This window comes from Lepidochelys olivacea (assembly GCF_965140295.1).
Source record: "Lepidochelys olivacea isolate rLepOli2 genome assembly, chromosome: 11".
In the NCBI taxonomy this organism is placed as follows: Eukaryota; Metazoa; Chordata; order Testudines; family Cheloniidae; genus Lepidochelys; species Lepidochelys olivacea.
In genome coordinates this window covers 60,534,323-60,552,934 of record NC_140421.1, presented here as the reverse complement: position 1 = coordinate 60,552,934, position 18,612 = coordinate 60,534,323, and the positions used below count along the sequence as shown (strand labels likewise).

At 41.1% G+C, this 18,612-nt stretch overlaps 1 protein-coding gene across 1 annotated transcript in view; it reads right to left on the bottom strand.

Annotated features, from left to right (window-relative positions):
* Positions 1-18,352, bottom strand: part of BMPR2 (bone morphogenetic protein receptor type 2) — a 178,739-nt gene extending 160,387 nt beyond the window's left edge. Inside the window, exon 1 of the mRNA XM_084643386.1 lies at positions 17,221-18,352. Within this exon, the coding sequence (XP_084499512.1) occupies positions 17,221-17,296 (76 nt within the window). The 5' untranslated portion in view covers positions 17,297-18,352. The remainder of the gene's footprint in view (positions 1-17,220) is intronic.
* Positions 18,353-18,612: the final 260 nt, after the last annotated feature.

Here is an 18,612-nt window from a genome sequence, read left to right as displayed (position 1 = left end):
TAGAAAAAGTACTCTAGGCTATGAGTTTTTAGTTCAACCCTAAACAGATCAAAATATGGGCCCATAATAGTAATGCTGACAGAATGACCTAGCTGAAGTTGTATAAATTGGCATCCCTGTAATGGAGAAACAGTTGAATTATTTAAAAGTTTTCTTGCAGTTTCCTTCTGAATCAGCACAACCAGTAATTCAGACCAACCAACTGATCTAGCAAAAGAATGATTTGGCTGTTTGCCATGCTCTCTCCTTGTTTAATATGATATTGATTAAAGCTTGAATTATGTGCACTGCTAAGGATCTTTTTTTAAAGTTTACTTATGCACTGATGTTTTTATAAAAAGATTGAGAGTGATTGTATGAAGTGAAAAATGTTCATTAACTTTAGTGATGAAAAACCATTTCATGATGAGTCTTTATGAATGAAAGCTATAGCTCTAAGGTATATTTTTAAATTCATTTTTAACTTATTTGTTTTATTGAAGTTGACATATAGTAAGAAATACTACATAAGCAAACATATTAAAGGCACATAAATATACATAAAATACATATACATTCAGACCTGCAGAAAGAATAGGATCGCCACGAAAGAGGGGCAGTTCACTTCTTCATACTACAAAAGTAATGACTGCTGCATATGTATTATTTTTAAAACTCCCATCAGGAATTCAACCACTTAGACAAGTGACAACATAGTCTGTGGAGCATCTTAAACATTCTTAATTATGCTGCAACAAGTTTAGGGGAGAAGTTTATTTCCAACGAAAAAGTGATTGGTTTATGTCATTTAATATAAAGGTTGATACACTAACTAGGATAAATATCTACAAATAATAATTTTGGATTATGCAGGTTCTTTGCATTGTAATCTGTTGTTTAATAGTATCTTCTTTTGGTTTTTCAGTGTAGAAATACTTAAAATATCTATACATTTTGCAAGTTAAGAGCCAATATTTTACCTCTGCCATTCCTTATCAAAGTGATGTTTGAAAGATGACTTAGGTTTGCATGCTGCTCATGACTATGGATTTGAGCAGCAGATTTATTTTCCTGAGTCTGTGCACAAGCTACAATGAAAATTAAAAAGGTTATGCCTCACCACTTCCACATGAAATGAAACGGGATTATACGAAGGAAATCTCCACAACGTGGGGTGGGTGGGTGAAATTCTGTGGCCTGCGCTGTGCAGGAGATCAGACTAGATGATCATAATGGTCCCTTCTGACCTTAGTATCTATAAATCTATGAACGTTCCCCTCACTGAGCATCTTCTGATCTTTCTGCCAAGGAGGAAGGGTTAGGCACCCTGTAGCATGAGTACAGAGATCTCTCCCCACAAATTTTTATGACCCCTCCCCACCAGGGGAACAATACAACCCATATGTAGATCCTGTCCCTGTCCCTTCTCACTGGCTCTGTGCTCCTAGCAGCTCCTCAACTCCATCCTGAGTTGCATGGCTCCAGTGGCACGGCCCTACCAAGGACTCCTTCTGCATGCAGATGCTTTAAGAACATCTGTGACATTTTGGGGATCAAACCAGACCAGTCAGAGGTTGCGTCAACACCTGCCCTTTAATCCTTGGTGCTTTAAATGCTTTGCTGGTGCAGCTCAGAGCTCAGACACCAAGCACCAGCAGACAACCGTGCAGTTCCTTGAGCATCTGCGTGATGTTCAGCACTCTGACCCTGGCAGCCTGCCTACAACACAACAGCCCCACACTGGTCTCCACCAATCTCGGTTACTACTTGCAGGGTGACAGCAACACACTCCCAGGCCCGAACTTCCCCAAACCATCTGCCCTGAACTATCCAGCCCTTTCCTGGAATACTCAGATGAGTAATAAGGTTCATTGCTCCTTTAAAGAGACTAAACCACAGCTTACTACTTTTACTGGCATTAACAATCACTTCAATTCAAACATGTCACTGGGTTGGTTTCAATCAAAAGTAAAACAAGTTTATTAACAAGAAGATAGGTTTTAAATGAATTCAGGTACAAGGAATAAAGACAAAAATGGTTACAAACAAAAACAAATAAAATACTCTTACGAGCGGCTAAGACTTAACTCAACAAGCTACAGGGTTAGCTCAAGGCAGATTTCTTACCAATCTTTCTACTTTCCAGACATGGGTGACTTTCTCTCAGTCAGGACCTTCAACATCTTATAATTCTGTGGGTTTCCCTTGTCATCCTAAGTGAAAGATGCAAAAATGGCTCTCTGTTTCCCCTTATATATCTCAGAGTCTATTGACCCCGATTAAAGAGGCAGGATGACATCATGCTGTTCTTCCCTTCCAGCGGGCTTCCCATTCCCCTGCTGATTCACATGCTAATATGACACCCACTGTTTTGATTTCATTATGCTTACTTTACACATTGGAGACCAGTAGATAGCTCCCTTCCCTCTTGTCTGGGGGAAAACCTGTTTATCTCCGTGTTTGGTCACAGACTTAAAAGCATAATATCAGTAAGTATTCATTATTTCTCATACAGTGTTAACACACACATTTCACAATATCAATAATCAGCATGTCACCAACTTTCATAAATGACCTTACTCAATACACTTTGTATACAATATTCATGTATTATAATTGGTTGATTGAACTCATGCTTTGAGGTTTGAACCCCCTGTCTTTATAGATCAATAAACTATGGAAATGTATTCTTAGATAGAGTTCTTTTTCTCCTGCTGGGAACAAATGCCATGGAGTCTGATGAAGACTTTGTGCTAGTTTCTCCCCTGCTAGTGATAGCTATGTTGTTACCTCCTCCCCTTGTTAGCATGATAGCGTTCATGTAAATCACAGAATCGCACAGGAGGTCATCTAGTCCAGTTGCCTGCACTCATGACAGGATTAAGTATTATCTAGACCATTTTTGACAGGTGTTTGTCTAACCTGCTCTTAAAAATCTCCAATGATGGAGATTCCACAACCTCTCTATGCAATTTATTCCAGTGCTTAACCACCCTGACAGTTAGGAATTTTTTCCTAATGTCCAACCTAAACCTCCCTTGCTGCAATTTAAACCCACTGCTTTTTGTCCTATCCTCAGAAGTTAAGAAGAACAATTCTTCTCCTCCTCCTTGTAACAACCTTTCATGTACTTGAAAACAGTTATGTCCCCTCTCAGTCTTCTCTTCTCCAGACTAAAGAAACCTACTTTTTTCAATCTTCCCTCATAGGTCATGTTTTCTAGGCCTTTCATCATTTTTGTTGCTTTTCTCTGGACTTTCTCCAATTTGTTCACATCTTTCCTGAAATGTGGTGCCCAGAATGCACAGAATACTCCAATTGAGGCCTAATCAGCACAGAGTAGAACGGAAGAATTACTTCTTGTATCTTGCTTACAACACTCCTAATACATCCCAGAAGGACGTTCACTTTTCTTTTTTTTTTTGGGGGGGGGGGGCAACTGTTGACTCATATTTAGCTTGTGGTCCACTATGCCTCCAGATCCCTTTCTGCAGCACTCCTTCCTCAGCAGTCTTTTCCCATTTTGTACGTGTGCAACTGATTGTTCCTTCCTAAGTGGAGTACTTTGCATCTGTCCTTATTGAATTTCATCCTATTTACTTCAGACCATTTCTTCAGTTCATTTTGAATTTTAATCCTATCCTCCAAAGCACATGCAACCCCTCCCAGCTTGGTATCGTCTGCAAACTTTATAAGTGTACTCTCTAAGCCATTATCTAAATAACTGATGAAGATATTGAACAGAACCAGACCCAGAACTGACCCCACTTATTATGCCCTTCCAGCATGACTCTGAACCAGATAACTACTCTCTGGGAACTGTTTTCCAACCAGTTTTGCACCCACCTTATAGTAGCTCTATCTAGGTTGGATTTCCCTAGTTTATGAGACAGTCATGCAAGACAGTATCAAAAGCTTTACTAAAGTCAAGATATACCACATCTGCCACTTCCCCACCATCCACAAGGCTTGTTACCCTGTCAAAGAAAGCTATCAGATTGGTTTGACAAGATTTCTTCCTGACAAATCCATGCTGACTACTACTTATCACCTTATTATCTTCTAGATGTTTGCAAATTGATTGCTTAATTATTTGCTCCATTATCTTTCGGGGTACAGAATGTATTTCATTGTCTCTGCCTGACAAACAAGCTGGTCAGACAAATAAATACACATTCCTTTGTCTAGAGCAGTCTGGGCTTAGGTATTGCTTGCCAAACAAATCTGAAGAACATAATTCCAGCACAGGGGTTCTCAAACATCATTGCACCACGACCCCCCTCTAACAACAAAAATTACTACAGCACCCCAGGAGTGGGGACCAAGGCCTGAGCCCGCCCAGGCTCTGCTAACCCCAGGTGTGGGGTGGGGCAAAGCTGAAGCCCCAAGAGCTTCAGCCTCAGGCAGGGGGCCTGTAACCTCAGAGCTGAAGCCCTTGGGCTTCAGCTTTGCCCCCTAGCAAGTCTAAGCCAGCCCTGGCGACCCATTAAAACGGGGTTGTGACCCACTTTGGGGTCCTGACCCACAGTTTGAGAACCGCCATTCTAGCATATACACATAACTCGCTGTACGTGCCCTGTGTGCATTGAGTTACTGGTTTTCCAATATCATCTTACACAACTCTTTTCAGATATAGAATATGACAACTGTGTGTTAGTGTAGAAAGCATGTCAGGCCTGACAAGAGTTGATGACACAGAATACTGAACCACAAATGGGTCTCCGTGTCACAACCTTCCTTAAAGGGCAATTTTTCCAGGCTGTATTATCTTTTTTTGGGTAAAATCAAAAAGTACTGCAGGGAAAATACATAAATCCTCTCTCGCTCCACCCAACTCAGCACAGGGCTGCCTGTTCTTCACTCCAAGCACAACCTGCCCAGGCCCGGCTCCCTCTACCCTCCAGACACAGAGTTCCACCCACACACAGTCCCTTCATGTGGGGTTCCTGGGGGCATACGCTGGTCTACTGTAGTTAGTTGGAATCCCAGATTTTCTCACATAACTTGTCTGTTAGAATATTAGCCTAACCCACTTGCAGGCTCCTTCCCAAAATAATATAATGTTGCTTCAACCCCTCCCCCTCCACGCCACAATTTTATCAATGCACTTTTAGCATACTGCTTGGGTGGTAACCAGCAAGATGATCAGGAATGTAACAGAAGGAAAAGTTTGGTGACTAAGGGAAGGAAGACATGATTGAGGGAAGGATAAAAGTGGAGTGTTTCATCTCTCACGGGTACACAGATAGTTTAACAATAAAAAGAAAAAAGCACTGAAGATGTCATCTTCATTTCTCTAGATTTTAGGAGTAGGTAGGGGGTGCCACCATAGCTTTTCCCCTCTCCCTTTCATGCCACAATTTGACCACAATGAAACTCTCTCACTCTTTTCTCTTCAGTATTTAAAAAAATCCATTCTTTCCTTCCTATCTCAACATCCAATCACTCTTCCATACCCTAATCATGTCGTCCTCCTGTTTTTTTTGTGACTAATTTAGCCTTTCTACCATCCATCCAAAAACATGCCTGCCAAAATCCTCTTTCTTGTCCAACATTTTGACTATATCAGCTCCCTTTTGAAATCTTTAACTGGTTCCTTAAAGCAGTACACACTAAAGCTATGTCTACACTACCATGGTAAAGTAGACCTACACTACACAACTCCAGCTACATGAATAATGTAGCTGGACTCAACATACCTTAGGTCGAGTTACCGCGGGGTCTACACCGCGGTGGGTCAACGTGAGAAAATCTCCGATCAATTTACCTTACTCGTCTCGTCGAGGGTAGAGTACAGGGGGTCGACTGGAGAGAGATCTGCAGTCAATTCGGCAGGTCTTTACAAGACTCGCTAAATTGACCATTGATGGATCGATCTCAGAGCGTCAATCCCTGCCGTAGTATAGGCCTGCCCTAAGTCCTAACTTCTTGTGCTTTCTGTCAAGGCTCTACATCACACAGCCTGACAGTATTCCCCTTGGACCCTGCCACTCCATGAGTGACACCAATTACAACATCCCTTTCATCATCTACTCTTACAAATACCTCTGTGCTTTCTTCCATTGGAATCCACTCAAAGTCATTTGCCAAGCTACCTCCCTTTTTATTGAAAAAAATATATATATATTTTAATTTTTAATTGTGGAACCATGAAGATGTTCCTTACTGAATAGTTGCATATTCTCCTTCCTCATCCTTCTACTGTAAGTTTCTGAAATTCTCTTGCTGTCACATCATAGTTAGACCACGTACTCTTCTGTGCATATTCTAGACAATTTTTGTGAGGCACAAAGTTCATTTTAGTGCGCTGCAAAAATAATCAAGGGTTTGTTTTGTTTGTTTTGCATGCAAAACATGCTGCATTATTTCACTGGCCTACCCTTAAAATGAAGGAAATTAAAGCTTCTAACAACATCATTAGCAATATGTGGACCAAGAGCTTCTGACAGGAAACAATGGAAGCAAAAAAAATATTTTACCTTTTTAACTCTTGTAAATTTACTATGAAACATACAGGTAAATATTTTAAACAATTAGGTAAGACCGATGTTGTAAGAAAGAGGGTAGCCAAATAATTGCTGTTAGGTGCAATAGTGTGATTGTATAATAACTACACTTCAGTTAAGCCAGATGTACATCAAAAGCCAAATCCGGCATAGAGAAGTTAAATAATTTACATTTAATGAATACGTATTAGATGAACTATTTGAAAAAAGGAAAGTGGTACTAACGATTCAATATGTCAGCATAAAGTGAGTGTCTAATTTGCAAATATTAAAATTATAATTTAGCAGTAACAGATTAGTATACTTGTCTGTTACCCACAGGTCATAGCTATACTTCACAAAAGTAGCTATGTTTATTATAAAATGTCCCTACAGTATCTAGAATTCATAACAGAGTCAGGGACTTTACCTCATGTGCTGTACAGAGAAATCATACAAAGCCAACAAAATAGCAGGCAGGATATTGGAAATAATTTCAGCATCCAAACCCCTACTTCACACTACTGTAGAAATAAGCTGCTTTCAGATCTTACCCACCCATTTAGTTTCCCAGATGCTTTTGTACTAGTCCACAAACCACAATATGAACAGAGTATTATAAGTAAGTTTTTAGCTTCTTAATTAAGTCCTACTAAAATATCATAAACAAACCAGGCCCACAATACCAGCCATCAGTGTATGTACTATAACTCAGTTTGTCTGCCAACAGAAATAGGAGACATGAAGTATACATATCTATTTCAATCATGGCAGCTGCTCTAGCTGCAGTTTCTTGCCCAAGTGATTACAGCAGGAAATTTATGTCTACATTGCAATAAAAGACCCACAGCATGGCCACAGCTGACCCAGGACAGCTGACTCGGGTTTGCGAGGCTCGGACTGCAGGCCTATAAATTGCAGTGTAGACGTTCTAACTTGGGCTGGAGTCCAGGTTCCAGAAACCTGGTGAGGGGGGTGGATCTCAGAGCCCAGGCTCCAGTCCAAGCTGGAACGTCTACACTGCTATTTTTTAAACCATGCAACCCCCCACTCCAAACCCTAGTTAACTGTCCCAGGCTCTTGAGACTCAGTGCCACAGGTTTTTTTTTATTCCAATATAGATGTAAGAGAAGAGCTTTAAGAACATTCAGACATAAGAAACTAACACTGTGATGGTATCTATACCAACTTCCTTAAATAGCTGTTTTTGTTCTTAATCTGATTGCCAATTAAAATATTACTTTTATACAGAAGAACTGCTCATTATCAGAGTATTTACTTTGCACTGGTAGTTCCAATATTCTGAAGGTTCACCCATTTAACCTAGGAGATTACACACCTCAAGAAAGTATGCCTGCTACAATTTTCAGTTTTATTTAATTATTAATATATTGCCACTATGTAACAAACCCAGCTCAGAGGAATGACTAAAAATTAAATTAAAAACTATATAAGAGAATGGCAAGCAGAAGATTAATCCTTGAATAAGTAACATCCTTGTCTTCAAATAAACAGAAAAGGAGAAAAGAGTCTTAGTGATGGTCATAAAGTGAAGGGTAACCACCTTTAAATCCCTCCTGGCCAGAGGCAAAACCCTTTCAGCTGTAAAGGGTTAAGAAGCTAAGATAACCTCACTGGCACCTGACCAAAATGACCAATGAGGAGACAAGATACTTTCAAAGCTGGGGGATCTGTCTGTCTGATGCTTTTGCCGGGAACAGATCAAGAATACAGCTCAGAACTCCTGTAAAAAGTTAGTAAGTAATCTAGCTAGAAATGCATTAGATTTCCTTTTGTGTAATGGCTGGTAAAATAGGCTGTGCTGAATGGAATGTATATTCCTGTTTTTGTGTCTTTTTGTAACTTAAGGTTTTGCCTAGAGGGATTCTCTATGTTTTGCATCCGATTACCCTGTAAGGTATTTACCATCCTGATTTTACAGAGGTGATTCTTTTACTTTTTCTTCAATTTAAATTCTTCTTTTAAGAACCTGATTGCTTTTTTCATTGTTCTTAAGATCCAAGGATTTGGGTCTGTGTTCACCTGTACAAATTGGTGAGGATTTTTACCAAGCCTTCCCCAGGAAAAGGGGTGTAGGGCTTGGGGGGATATTTTGGATGGAAGACGTCTTCAAGTGGGCTCTTTCCCTGTTCTTTGTTTAACACGCTTGGTGGTAGCAGCATAGGGTTCAAGGACAAGGGAAAGTTTGTACCTTGAGGAAGTTTTTAACCTAAGCTGGTAAGAATAAGCTTAAGGGGTCTTTCATGCAGGTCCCCACATCTGTACCCTAGAGTTCAGAGTGGGGAAGGAACCTTGACAGTGATATATTCAAAACAAGTTTTACATTTAAAGGAAAATTATATTTATAATGTTTGGTCTCGAGTACAGATTCTGCATGAACAGATAAGATCACTGAAAAAGCGTAATAATTGGATATGTGATGATATATTTGGTAAGTGTTTCACAACTAGAGTCTAAATATACTGCAGCTCTGAGAAGCACAAAAAAATAAAAAAGCAAAGATTGCTAAAAATCTTAAAAACTAATAAATAAGAGCTTCTGAATCTGACTCCTAAATAAGAGCTTCTAAATCTGTGCCTGCAAAGCAAAAAATAAATAAATAAATAAAAACAAAAATACTGCACCTATTACCCCCCAGAAATGCAGAAGAGGCTTCTTCAATCAGCAAAGCCTACTTGTACACGAATGGGGTACCTGCTATCAAAAAACACTGGCCTAGTTTTGGCGCACTTTCTTTAAGGAAGCTCTGCAGAAACTGTCCAATCTCTCTCTCAGCAGAATATCATAATATTGTGAATAAAATCAGTCCATAACTAACAAAAGCACCAACAAAGGCTAACAGTAGGTGGCTAAACATTCAATACCAGGACCCCATGTTATATAATATAGTCAATGATGTTGGATCCTAAATGAACCATAACCACTCAGGAAAGTAATCCAAGCATCCTTGTGTTCATAGAGAGTTAAATGAAAACCTCTGCTGAATTTGCAGTGATAGTCAAAAAATAAGAAAAACATTAGGATACATAAAGAATAGGATTAAAAGATACTGAAAACGCTATAATGCTATTATAGAAATCTGTTTACTCCTGACCTGGAACAGTGTGTTGAGCTCTGATAATCCCATGTGATAAAAGATGGGACAGAAATAAAAGGGGTACACTAATGTGCCATGAAAGTTAGCCACATAAAGAGATTTCAGTATAAGAGACCGCAAAAACTGGGAATGGTTAAGGAGAAGAGAAGACTAAGATGGGACATGAGGAATATAAAATATTGAAGGGTATATACATAAGTCAGGTGCCCCTACTTATCATTTACAGTCTCATAATACAAGAATAAGGGAACATTCAATGAGATTGAAAGGCAATATATCTGAAACTGATAAATGAAAAAACACCCTGTGGAACTCATTGCCATAATATACAGGCCAAAAGCTCAGTAGGATTCTTAAAAAGATTTGATGTTTATATGAATGGATCATATCACATTCAGATTTGTGCGTTAGAGAGAAGGGAATAAATCTTATTTTAAGGGTTAAGCCCCCAAAAGTTCATTAACAACCAGGTTAAGGTTATTCAAGCGCATATACCACTAACAAAACTGCAAAAGAACTAGTTAAATCTTCATCCAACCCTTGCAACCTACAATTATGATTTCTTTGTCTCCACAAGGCCTAACCCACATCCCTAGTCCCAATACACATACAACCTTTCTCTACCTCCATGCAAGATGTTCAACCTGTTATTCAATGTCATTAGAAACAGATGTTTTGTATTTGTTCATGACAATGAATTGGGTCTGCGTTGGTAAGTGCATATTGTGTAGATTCGTAGCGAATGGTTGTGTTGTTGTGTATCGTGCTGGATGATTGTTAACAGAAGGAAAATGTTTGATTTTTTTTTAATGGAAATGGTTTTAATAGCATTTATCATTTTGGTAGACACTGTTTTATAATTTTGCAGTAGTGTTATATAGACAAGATACAGTTAGTATGGTGTTGTATTTTGTTTTTTTCCAATAGCTCATATTTGCAGTCAGTCAAGCAAGGGGCAGGGATTTTAGACACAGGGAGGCTGAGCAAAGATGTGAAGGGATCACAAGGGAGAAGAAAGGGAGCGCAGTACCCAGACTCTGCACTGAGACATTCATGTGGCAGCACCATGAGGAGCACTGCAGTACCGACTCAGCTCTTTGCCGTGCTGAGGGAGTTGAGTATCTGTACAGCAGTCCCTTAGTGCAAAGGCACTAGGCTCCACCCCATCAGGACCCAGGTCCCCTGCACAGTTGCAGACCTCCACATTCTTCCCATACATAACCTCACTCCCCTCTCATCTCTACATTTCTACCCTCAAACACAGCTCAACTCCTCATGCCTCCAAGTTCCCTCTTAATCTGCCTACCTCTCTTCCATCTTTATTCACATGCACCCAGACTCTGCTCACTTCTGTGGCACTCCATACCACTTGCTGCCTGGCCTGCCTCCAAACTCTGTGAGGAATTGACCTGGTGAATCATGTTGGCAGCACCAGAAACCAGAAGTAACTGACAGAATTTGACATTTGTCTCATCTTGGCATTGCTCAATTAGATTGTCCAGAATAAAGAGACTGACTCAGTGTTTAATATTACGATTTCAGAAGCCTCTCTGCCTAAAATGTTATCAGAATGTGTGTGAGAAAAATTTGGAGTTTGTCAAGACTGGTTGTTTAGCTAGAAGAACCCAAAGAAATATTCAGAAACTGAGCAAGAGGGGAGCATTTTTAAAATACATCCTCTGAATAGTAATATTAACTGAAAGATTTATAAAAAATTCAAATATCTTGTGAAGAATTGTTGTGCCAAATGAGAAGATTAAACAAAACCAAGGCATACAACAAAGTGTTTTTAATCCTATTTTACTTCCAAAACCTCAACATAATTTTACAGAGTTGCCACTGACACTGATAACAAACCCTCATGTTTTAGGGGAAAAGCCAACCATAACTTTTTTGTGCCTTCCTCTGAAGCATCTCACAGTAGCACCTGCACTTAACGAAATACTGGGCTAGATAGAGTAGCCTGCTCTAGTATAATAATTCTTATGCTAAAAATATCAATAGAGACTGCTGTATTTAAACAAGTTTTTGGTTGTTTGTTTTTAAGAACAGATTATCGTGACTTCTTCCTTTTCTTGATATTATAAAGGTAAATAAAACTGACTTAAGTCTGAGAAAAAGAAAAATGAGCATCAGTTTCACTAAATCCAGAGGACTAGACAAAATGCTTACTAAGACAGTCAAAGCTGCTAACAAGCTGTGCTCGTGTTCCTATAAGGCTGAGAACCATTATCCATCATAACTGTTGTTTCTCTTTCATTCCAGGTTAAGCATTTTGTTCTCAATGTTCTTTATGCAGCCATTCATACAAGCCCCTTTTGCACTGGCCAGGGAAATTGTATTAGCACCTTTCCAAGAGGATTCATGTTTAACGCACACCCATCCACTTTAAATCTAGTAAATCTTAAAGAATGAATTACAAGGCCTCCTGGTATAGAACCGAAGCACTTCAATGAGTACCTCTAATTTCTGTGATTTCACAATCACATTTTAAAATGTTCTCTCTCCTGTTGCTGCATGAAAGACAAATAAGAAGGGTACTGGTTTCCTGACTCTACAGAGGAAACAGTGAAGCTGACTGCACAAAGTGCTGAAAAAAAAGCACAAAGAAAAAACTTGACAAAAATATTCTTCTCTAGTCTATTTCAGTTATATTAAAGATTGGTGTTAATATGTAAAAAAATTCAAATAGCAGTGAGTTTTTTTTAAGTTGATGTCCCTTTTAGGCAATATTTGCTAAAAAAGTAACAAGGCCAGACAACCCCTCTTCTGCAAAAAAATAAAAGCAAACATCGCAGAGGCTCGGCTCCAGTGAAAAAGGAAAACTCAGCTAAATTCCCCTGATCTCTTCATCCAGGGCAAAGTAGTGAAGTTTTCCCTATATCAGATCAAAATAAGCAGGAGACTCAGCTACCCAGTTACCCCTGGATGTCTAGAGGGCAGGGCCATTCACACAGAAGCACTGTCTCAAGGAAGCACTGCTCTGTTCTCTGGCGCCTTGGCAACATGACTTTTGAAATCACAGCTGACACACAGAAATCACCATTAAAGGAGTGGCTGGTACATTCAGAGTAAGGCCTCAGAAAAGTTAATCAATACCTACTTTAATGTGGGGGAAGGGCTTATGTACTAACCTACCCTCAAGTGTACCAATTGTATCCCTCAAGCAAGTAGAGTGGTTCTGTCTGCCAGACTAACTCCTTTTGAACAAGTTCCCATCTCTAACCATCAAAAATTGGATTTCCTGACTACTACTCAAATGAGAAAGGAAAGATCCAATGGCCACAGGCAATGGGCAGAGCCCTACCAAATTCACAGCCCATTTTGGTCAATTTCACGGTCATAGGCTTTTAAAAGTCATAAATTTCGTGATTCCAGCTATTTAAATCTGAAAATTCATGGTGTTGTAGTTGTAGGAGTCCTGACCCGAAAGGAGTTGGGGGGGGGGGTCACAAGGTTATTATGAGGCAGAGGGTGTTGCAGTACTGCCACACTTACTTCTGCACTGCCTTCAGAGCTGGGCGGCTGGAGAGTGAAAGCTACTGATGGGCCCAGCTCTGCAGGCAGCAGCACAGAAGTAAGGGTGGCAATACCATACCATGCCATCCTTACTTCTGCGCTGCTTCTGGTGGCGGTGCTGCCTTCAAAGCTAAGCAGCTGCTGGCCCGGAGCCCAGCTCTGAATGCAGAGCCACCGCCAGCAGCAGCACAGAAGTAAGGATGGCATGGTATGGTATTTCCACTCTTCCTTCTGCACTGCTGCTGATGAGGTGCTGCCTTCAGAGCTGGGCACCAGGCCAACAGCCACTGCTCTCCAGCCACCCAGCGCTGAAAGGCAGCACAGAAGTAAGGGTGACTCCCCTAAAATAACCTTGCAACCCCCTTTTGGGTCAGGGCCCCCAATTTGAGAAACACTGGTCTCCCCCATGCACACTTATAGTTTAGGGTAAAAGCATACAAAAGACCAGATTTCACGAAGGGAGACCAGATTTCACAGTCTGTGACACATTTTTCACGGCTGTGAATTTGATGGGGCCCTAGCAATGGGCACATCTATGGCAAAACAGCAGGGATCTGGAGTAGAGATGATTTCAGGCAACTACTTTGATATACAAGATCAATAGTCCACACAGGAGGACACCATCTTAGATCATGAGTCAGAAATACTGCTCACTAGAGAAATTGAATTTAATGGCCAATCTGTCCCACCTCTCACAATTTCACATTTGGGATTAAAATTTTGAAACACTGAGGAAGCTAACTTTCTAAGCAGAACAAGACAAGACTGCCCCAATTCGTTCATTTTAAAATTTTAAAACATTTTAATTGCTTTTAAAAATACTTCAATCATTACTTTACAGTACTTTAGCTTTTTAATATTAATAAATTGAGACAAAACTATGCAGATAAAGACCAACAGATTTCTTAAAGATGTCCTAAAAAGGCACAAACCCATTTTTTTTCTAATATTTTCTGATTTTAGCAATGAAAAAAAAAATTTGAAGTGCAATTTCTTGAGGATTATACATCACGGATACCAAGGTAGTGAAACTGATTGATTTAGAGGGGAAGTGATTTTTATTCAGACTATTAAATAAATGTTATCAAAAACAAAACAAAAGCTTTAACAAAAGCCACACAAGAAAAGTTCTCAAGTATTCAATACCCATTCCTCTTCAATTACGGTCCCAGGATATAAGAGTCATCCAAAAAGTCCTCCAACAAAAAAAGGGGAAGATTCAATATGATTGATATTTCTAAAGAAAAGAAGTGCGAGGAAGAATGTCAAGCCTTCTTTATACAAAATAAAACTAAATAAAAGTGGCATAAGCCCAATTTTTCCCTTCCCTTCATAGGTCATCTTTAAAAGCTTGATCAACACTTGGTTGAGACTTTTTCTCCTCACAGTAGCATTACTTTTTAGAGGGAGGGCTATACAAGTTTAATAGAAGAATACTGGACACTTAAGATCTGTAGAGATTTTATACAGGAAGGTGGCAGATTTCGTCACTGTGACTGGACAGGAAGAATTCTGAGTCTTCAGTTATACATATTTATTAGGTTCAGGTGTCATTTCAGAAAAGAAAAATCACAGGGGGAGGGGCAATTGTGTCAGCATATAGAATACTATATGTGATTATATTATACCCTGCAAAGTCCAGGGGGGAAGGGAGGGGGCAAGAAATGGAAGATATCATGGAGCATATAGACCTATGAAAAGTCGGGGGGGGGGGGCGCGCAGGGGGGCGAGGACTTACCCCACAGCAAATTAAGCCCTTCAAATATTAAATGGACAGGAAGTGCCCTATCTCCTTTTCTGCATACAGTATTCCAGATAAGAGTGAACCATAGACTTCTAATGCCATTGTTTTATGTTCCACCCCATTTCTTAGGCTCTTAAGATCTTTCCTTGTTTAGACTATAGCTGCAAAGGTCTTTACTGAGCTGTCCTTGAAGGATGCCTAGATATTTTTCCTAAGTTGATACTCAATTACTCATATGCCTTATAAAGTTTTAAATTAAAATTTTCCCTTCACTGTGCCTTACTTCACAATCATCAACAATGCATTTCACCTGCTATTGTCTTATCCATTCACTAGGTCAGCCATATTGTGGGACATTAATGAAGGATTTCAGAGCTGCACAGGGCCAAAAGTATACACTCAGATGTGAATGCACAGCTCCTAGTTTCAGGGAAGTGGGGGAGAGGGTCATTCACATACATATAAGGGTAGACCTTCACATAGTGTGGGTTCCTAGGTTTCTTTTCTGAAATACACTGTTTAAATTTAGAGTCAAGCTTTAGAATGGTTATATTAGCTAAATCTCAAAACATTAGCATATTCTTCAACATGGTTGTCACCGAGACTTTAAGCTGTACAGAAGTTTTGTATTGTACATATTATCAGAAGTATTATACAGCCATAATGTGAAAATGAGTTCCTATTCATGCATTTCACAAGATGACCAAAGAATGTGACATGATTATCAGTCTGTACAAGACAAACCCAGGACTGAAGTAGCAGTGATTATGACAGGTCAGAATTGAGGCAAAATTGGCGAAGCTCACTAAGTAGGCTTGTAGGCACCTGCCCCATCCCCTGCCTGGCTCAGATCAGTACTATTAAACCTTCACTCTCAACAGTACAAAGAAAAATTAACTCATAAACATTTAACAAAGTAATTAAATGAGAAACAGAACTATTTTTTTTAAGTTTCACATTTAAGAGACAAGGTTAGATAATTGGTATTAAAATGTATATGACTCTGAAATATCCCAAAGCTTTTGACCTTGAAAGGTTTATTCTTCAAAGAAATCCTCTTACCAAGCTATCACAGAAAACCCCGGTAGATATAGATCTAAAATGTCAAGGACAGGCAAAAGGCAGGCTGATGCAGGAAAGTGCTCCATATCAATGATTTCAGTTCAATATTTCCCCAAGAAAGCCTTTTATAAAATGGAAGACTATCCATTCTTAGTAAAGCAATGGAGAAACTGACCAAACACGTCTAATTCACAGTATTATTCTACTAGCAAAGAGACTATTTTGAACACTGACCAAAATGCATTTAAAAAAAAATTAATTTAAAAAAACAAACAAAAAAAAAGGATGTGACAAACTACCAATCTTCTTATGCCATCTTCACAAGAAACTGCACATTTCTCTATTATCCTATATCTGAGGATCACAGTAGATTATAAAAAGAATGCTGGGAAGATTGAGCATTCTACACTAGTTTCTGAGTGGAAAGAAAGATACCAAGGTACTATGAATCTTCCAAAAACCATTAAAAGTATATAGAACGGAGGAATAACTATTAGCACCTAATAAACCTGGGTAGCACTTCAGAGAGTCCCTCATGCTAATCTGTCACAATGACCAAAAGCCAATGGATGCAAGGGCTATATACTGTTCCAATCTCATGGCAAATTGTTCTGTGCATCTAACACTGAGCTTCAAAAAATTTAAAATAGAGCATTTTTTTCAAAAATATTAGATTTACTGTAGGAAAATGAAACCTTTAACATTATGTATACTCAGATCTTGCAGTATTCCTCATCACCATCTTATTTTACTATTCTATAAATAACATAATTGTGAAAAAAATCATTTCTGTTTCAAGCTCCAAGAAATATGCATTATTAATAAGTCAATTTTCCCTAAAAGATGTATCAAATGTTGTAGTTATATTGCCCCTAATAGCATCGATGTTAGTAAAATAAAAAATGGCTGTGCCCAAAGACCCCATTAGCAAGCAGACATAGCTCTTTCTTGTGATTAAATTGTATTTTAAAAATTCTGGCATTACCTCACAAAGATGTTAAACATTTCATAGGAAAAAAAAACACCACCCCAAGAGAGAGAGAACAAGCCATTAACCAGCATGAACAGACCAAGAGAAAATAAACCTCAGCTGCAGACTGGGTTCCTTTATACAAAAAGCATGTTTTATTCTCATATATGGTCCTCACTTAAAAATATGGTCTCAAATATGGTCCTCACTTAAAACCATTATCACACTTCACTCAGACACACATACTACTGTTTAATGGGTCACAATATACTGAAATACTGCCGGACCCCACCCCCTTTCCTCTGCCAAAATGGCAAGTATATTACACCCGGTGGCTACTTACCAGCCGCAGTGCTGAGCAGCAGGGTGGCACTGGAGAGCAAGAGCACCCGCAAAAGGTGCTGCAGAGAGGCACTCATACCTGAGGAAGCCAAAGAAGGAGGCAGAAGGGAAAAAAAAATACCGAAAGGAGGAATTTCCTCCCTTTTCTAAACAATCTTAAAACTCTCTTGGATCACAATCCAGTCTGGAAGGGCAAACGGCAGATGACAGGAGCTGTCTGAGGTCTTACTCCATTACACGTATCTGTCTTCATGCCTCGGGACTTGGCTCCTCTTCTTTCTAACGACCACAGAAAAGGGAGGTTTTGTCTCCAAACCAAGGTGCATTTCCCTTCCCCTAGGTGAGCAGCTACTCTTGCGGTCACACCGGAAACCCAGACTATTTCCCACGCAACTTCACGATATCAAAGAAGCATCCAGGTTTGGCATGAAACATATCCAGGGGTGAGGGGGAATCGACAGCAACGGTCACCTCTGGAGCCTCCTTACTCGGCCCTGGCTACGCGGAACAAGCTCTGAAGAAGACGGGGGCCAGAGACGCCTCCCATCCCGCGGACGGTCTCGGTCTGCCTTCGCCCTCTTCCGTGTCTGGTAACGAGGAGAGGCGCCCTCAGTCACTTCCACGGACAGGCTGCGCCTTGGCCCATCTGGGCTCTTCAGCCGCCCAGGACTCGAGCGCAGCCCTCGCCCCTCCGAAGGGAGGGCGCCCGCCCGGGTGCCTCCAGCTGAGCAATGGCTCAGGCTCCAGTTCCTGCTCGCCGCCGGCCGGGAGAGCGACAGAGGCCCCTCTCCCGTCTCCTCCTCCCGTCTCCTCCTCGCCCCTTCCCCCGCCGTCGGCGGGCAGCGCTGCTCCGCCTAGAGAGACCCCGCGAGGGGCGTCCCGGGGCTTCCGCCGGCGGTCCCGGGCTGCGGGGTGCCCCCGGGGCGGGCGCGGAGCCCGGCGCCTTCCCACAGGCTGACTCCCCCGCGCGGCAGCTCCTGCTCCCTGCCCTCGCCCTCCACAGACGGGCTCGGCCAGGAGAGGTGCGGGGGATTCACACGCGTCGCCTCCCAGCCCCGGCTGGCTCCTGCTCGCGCCCCGTTGCCAGCCCAGACACAAAGGGGAGTCGCTGCTAACTGCCAGTCTGGGCTCCCGGCCCCCGCCTCTTCCACCGCCCGCCCTCCTGGCCCCGCCCCGTTTGCCTCGTACCTAGCCTGCCTCGTCAACGGCCGCGCTGGCCGCCGCACGCCACGCCCTCTTTCCGAGCGCCCTGATCATAGAGTGGGCCTCCAGGTAGCTAGAGAGGGGCCGCGGCACCGCCCCCTCAGTCTCTGTACGCGGGGGGGGAGAAGGGTGTTCACAGGGGAGTTTGCCGCGCCCCGCCCGCACCGCCATCTTTGTGGAGAATTGTGCG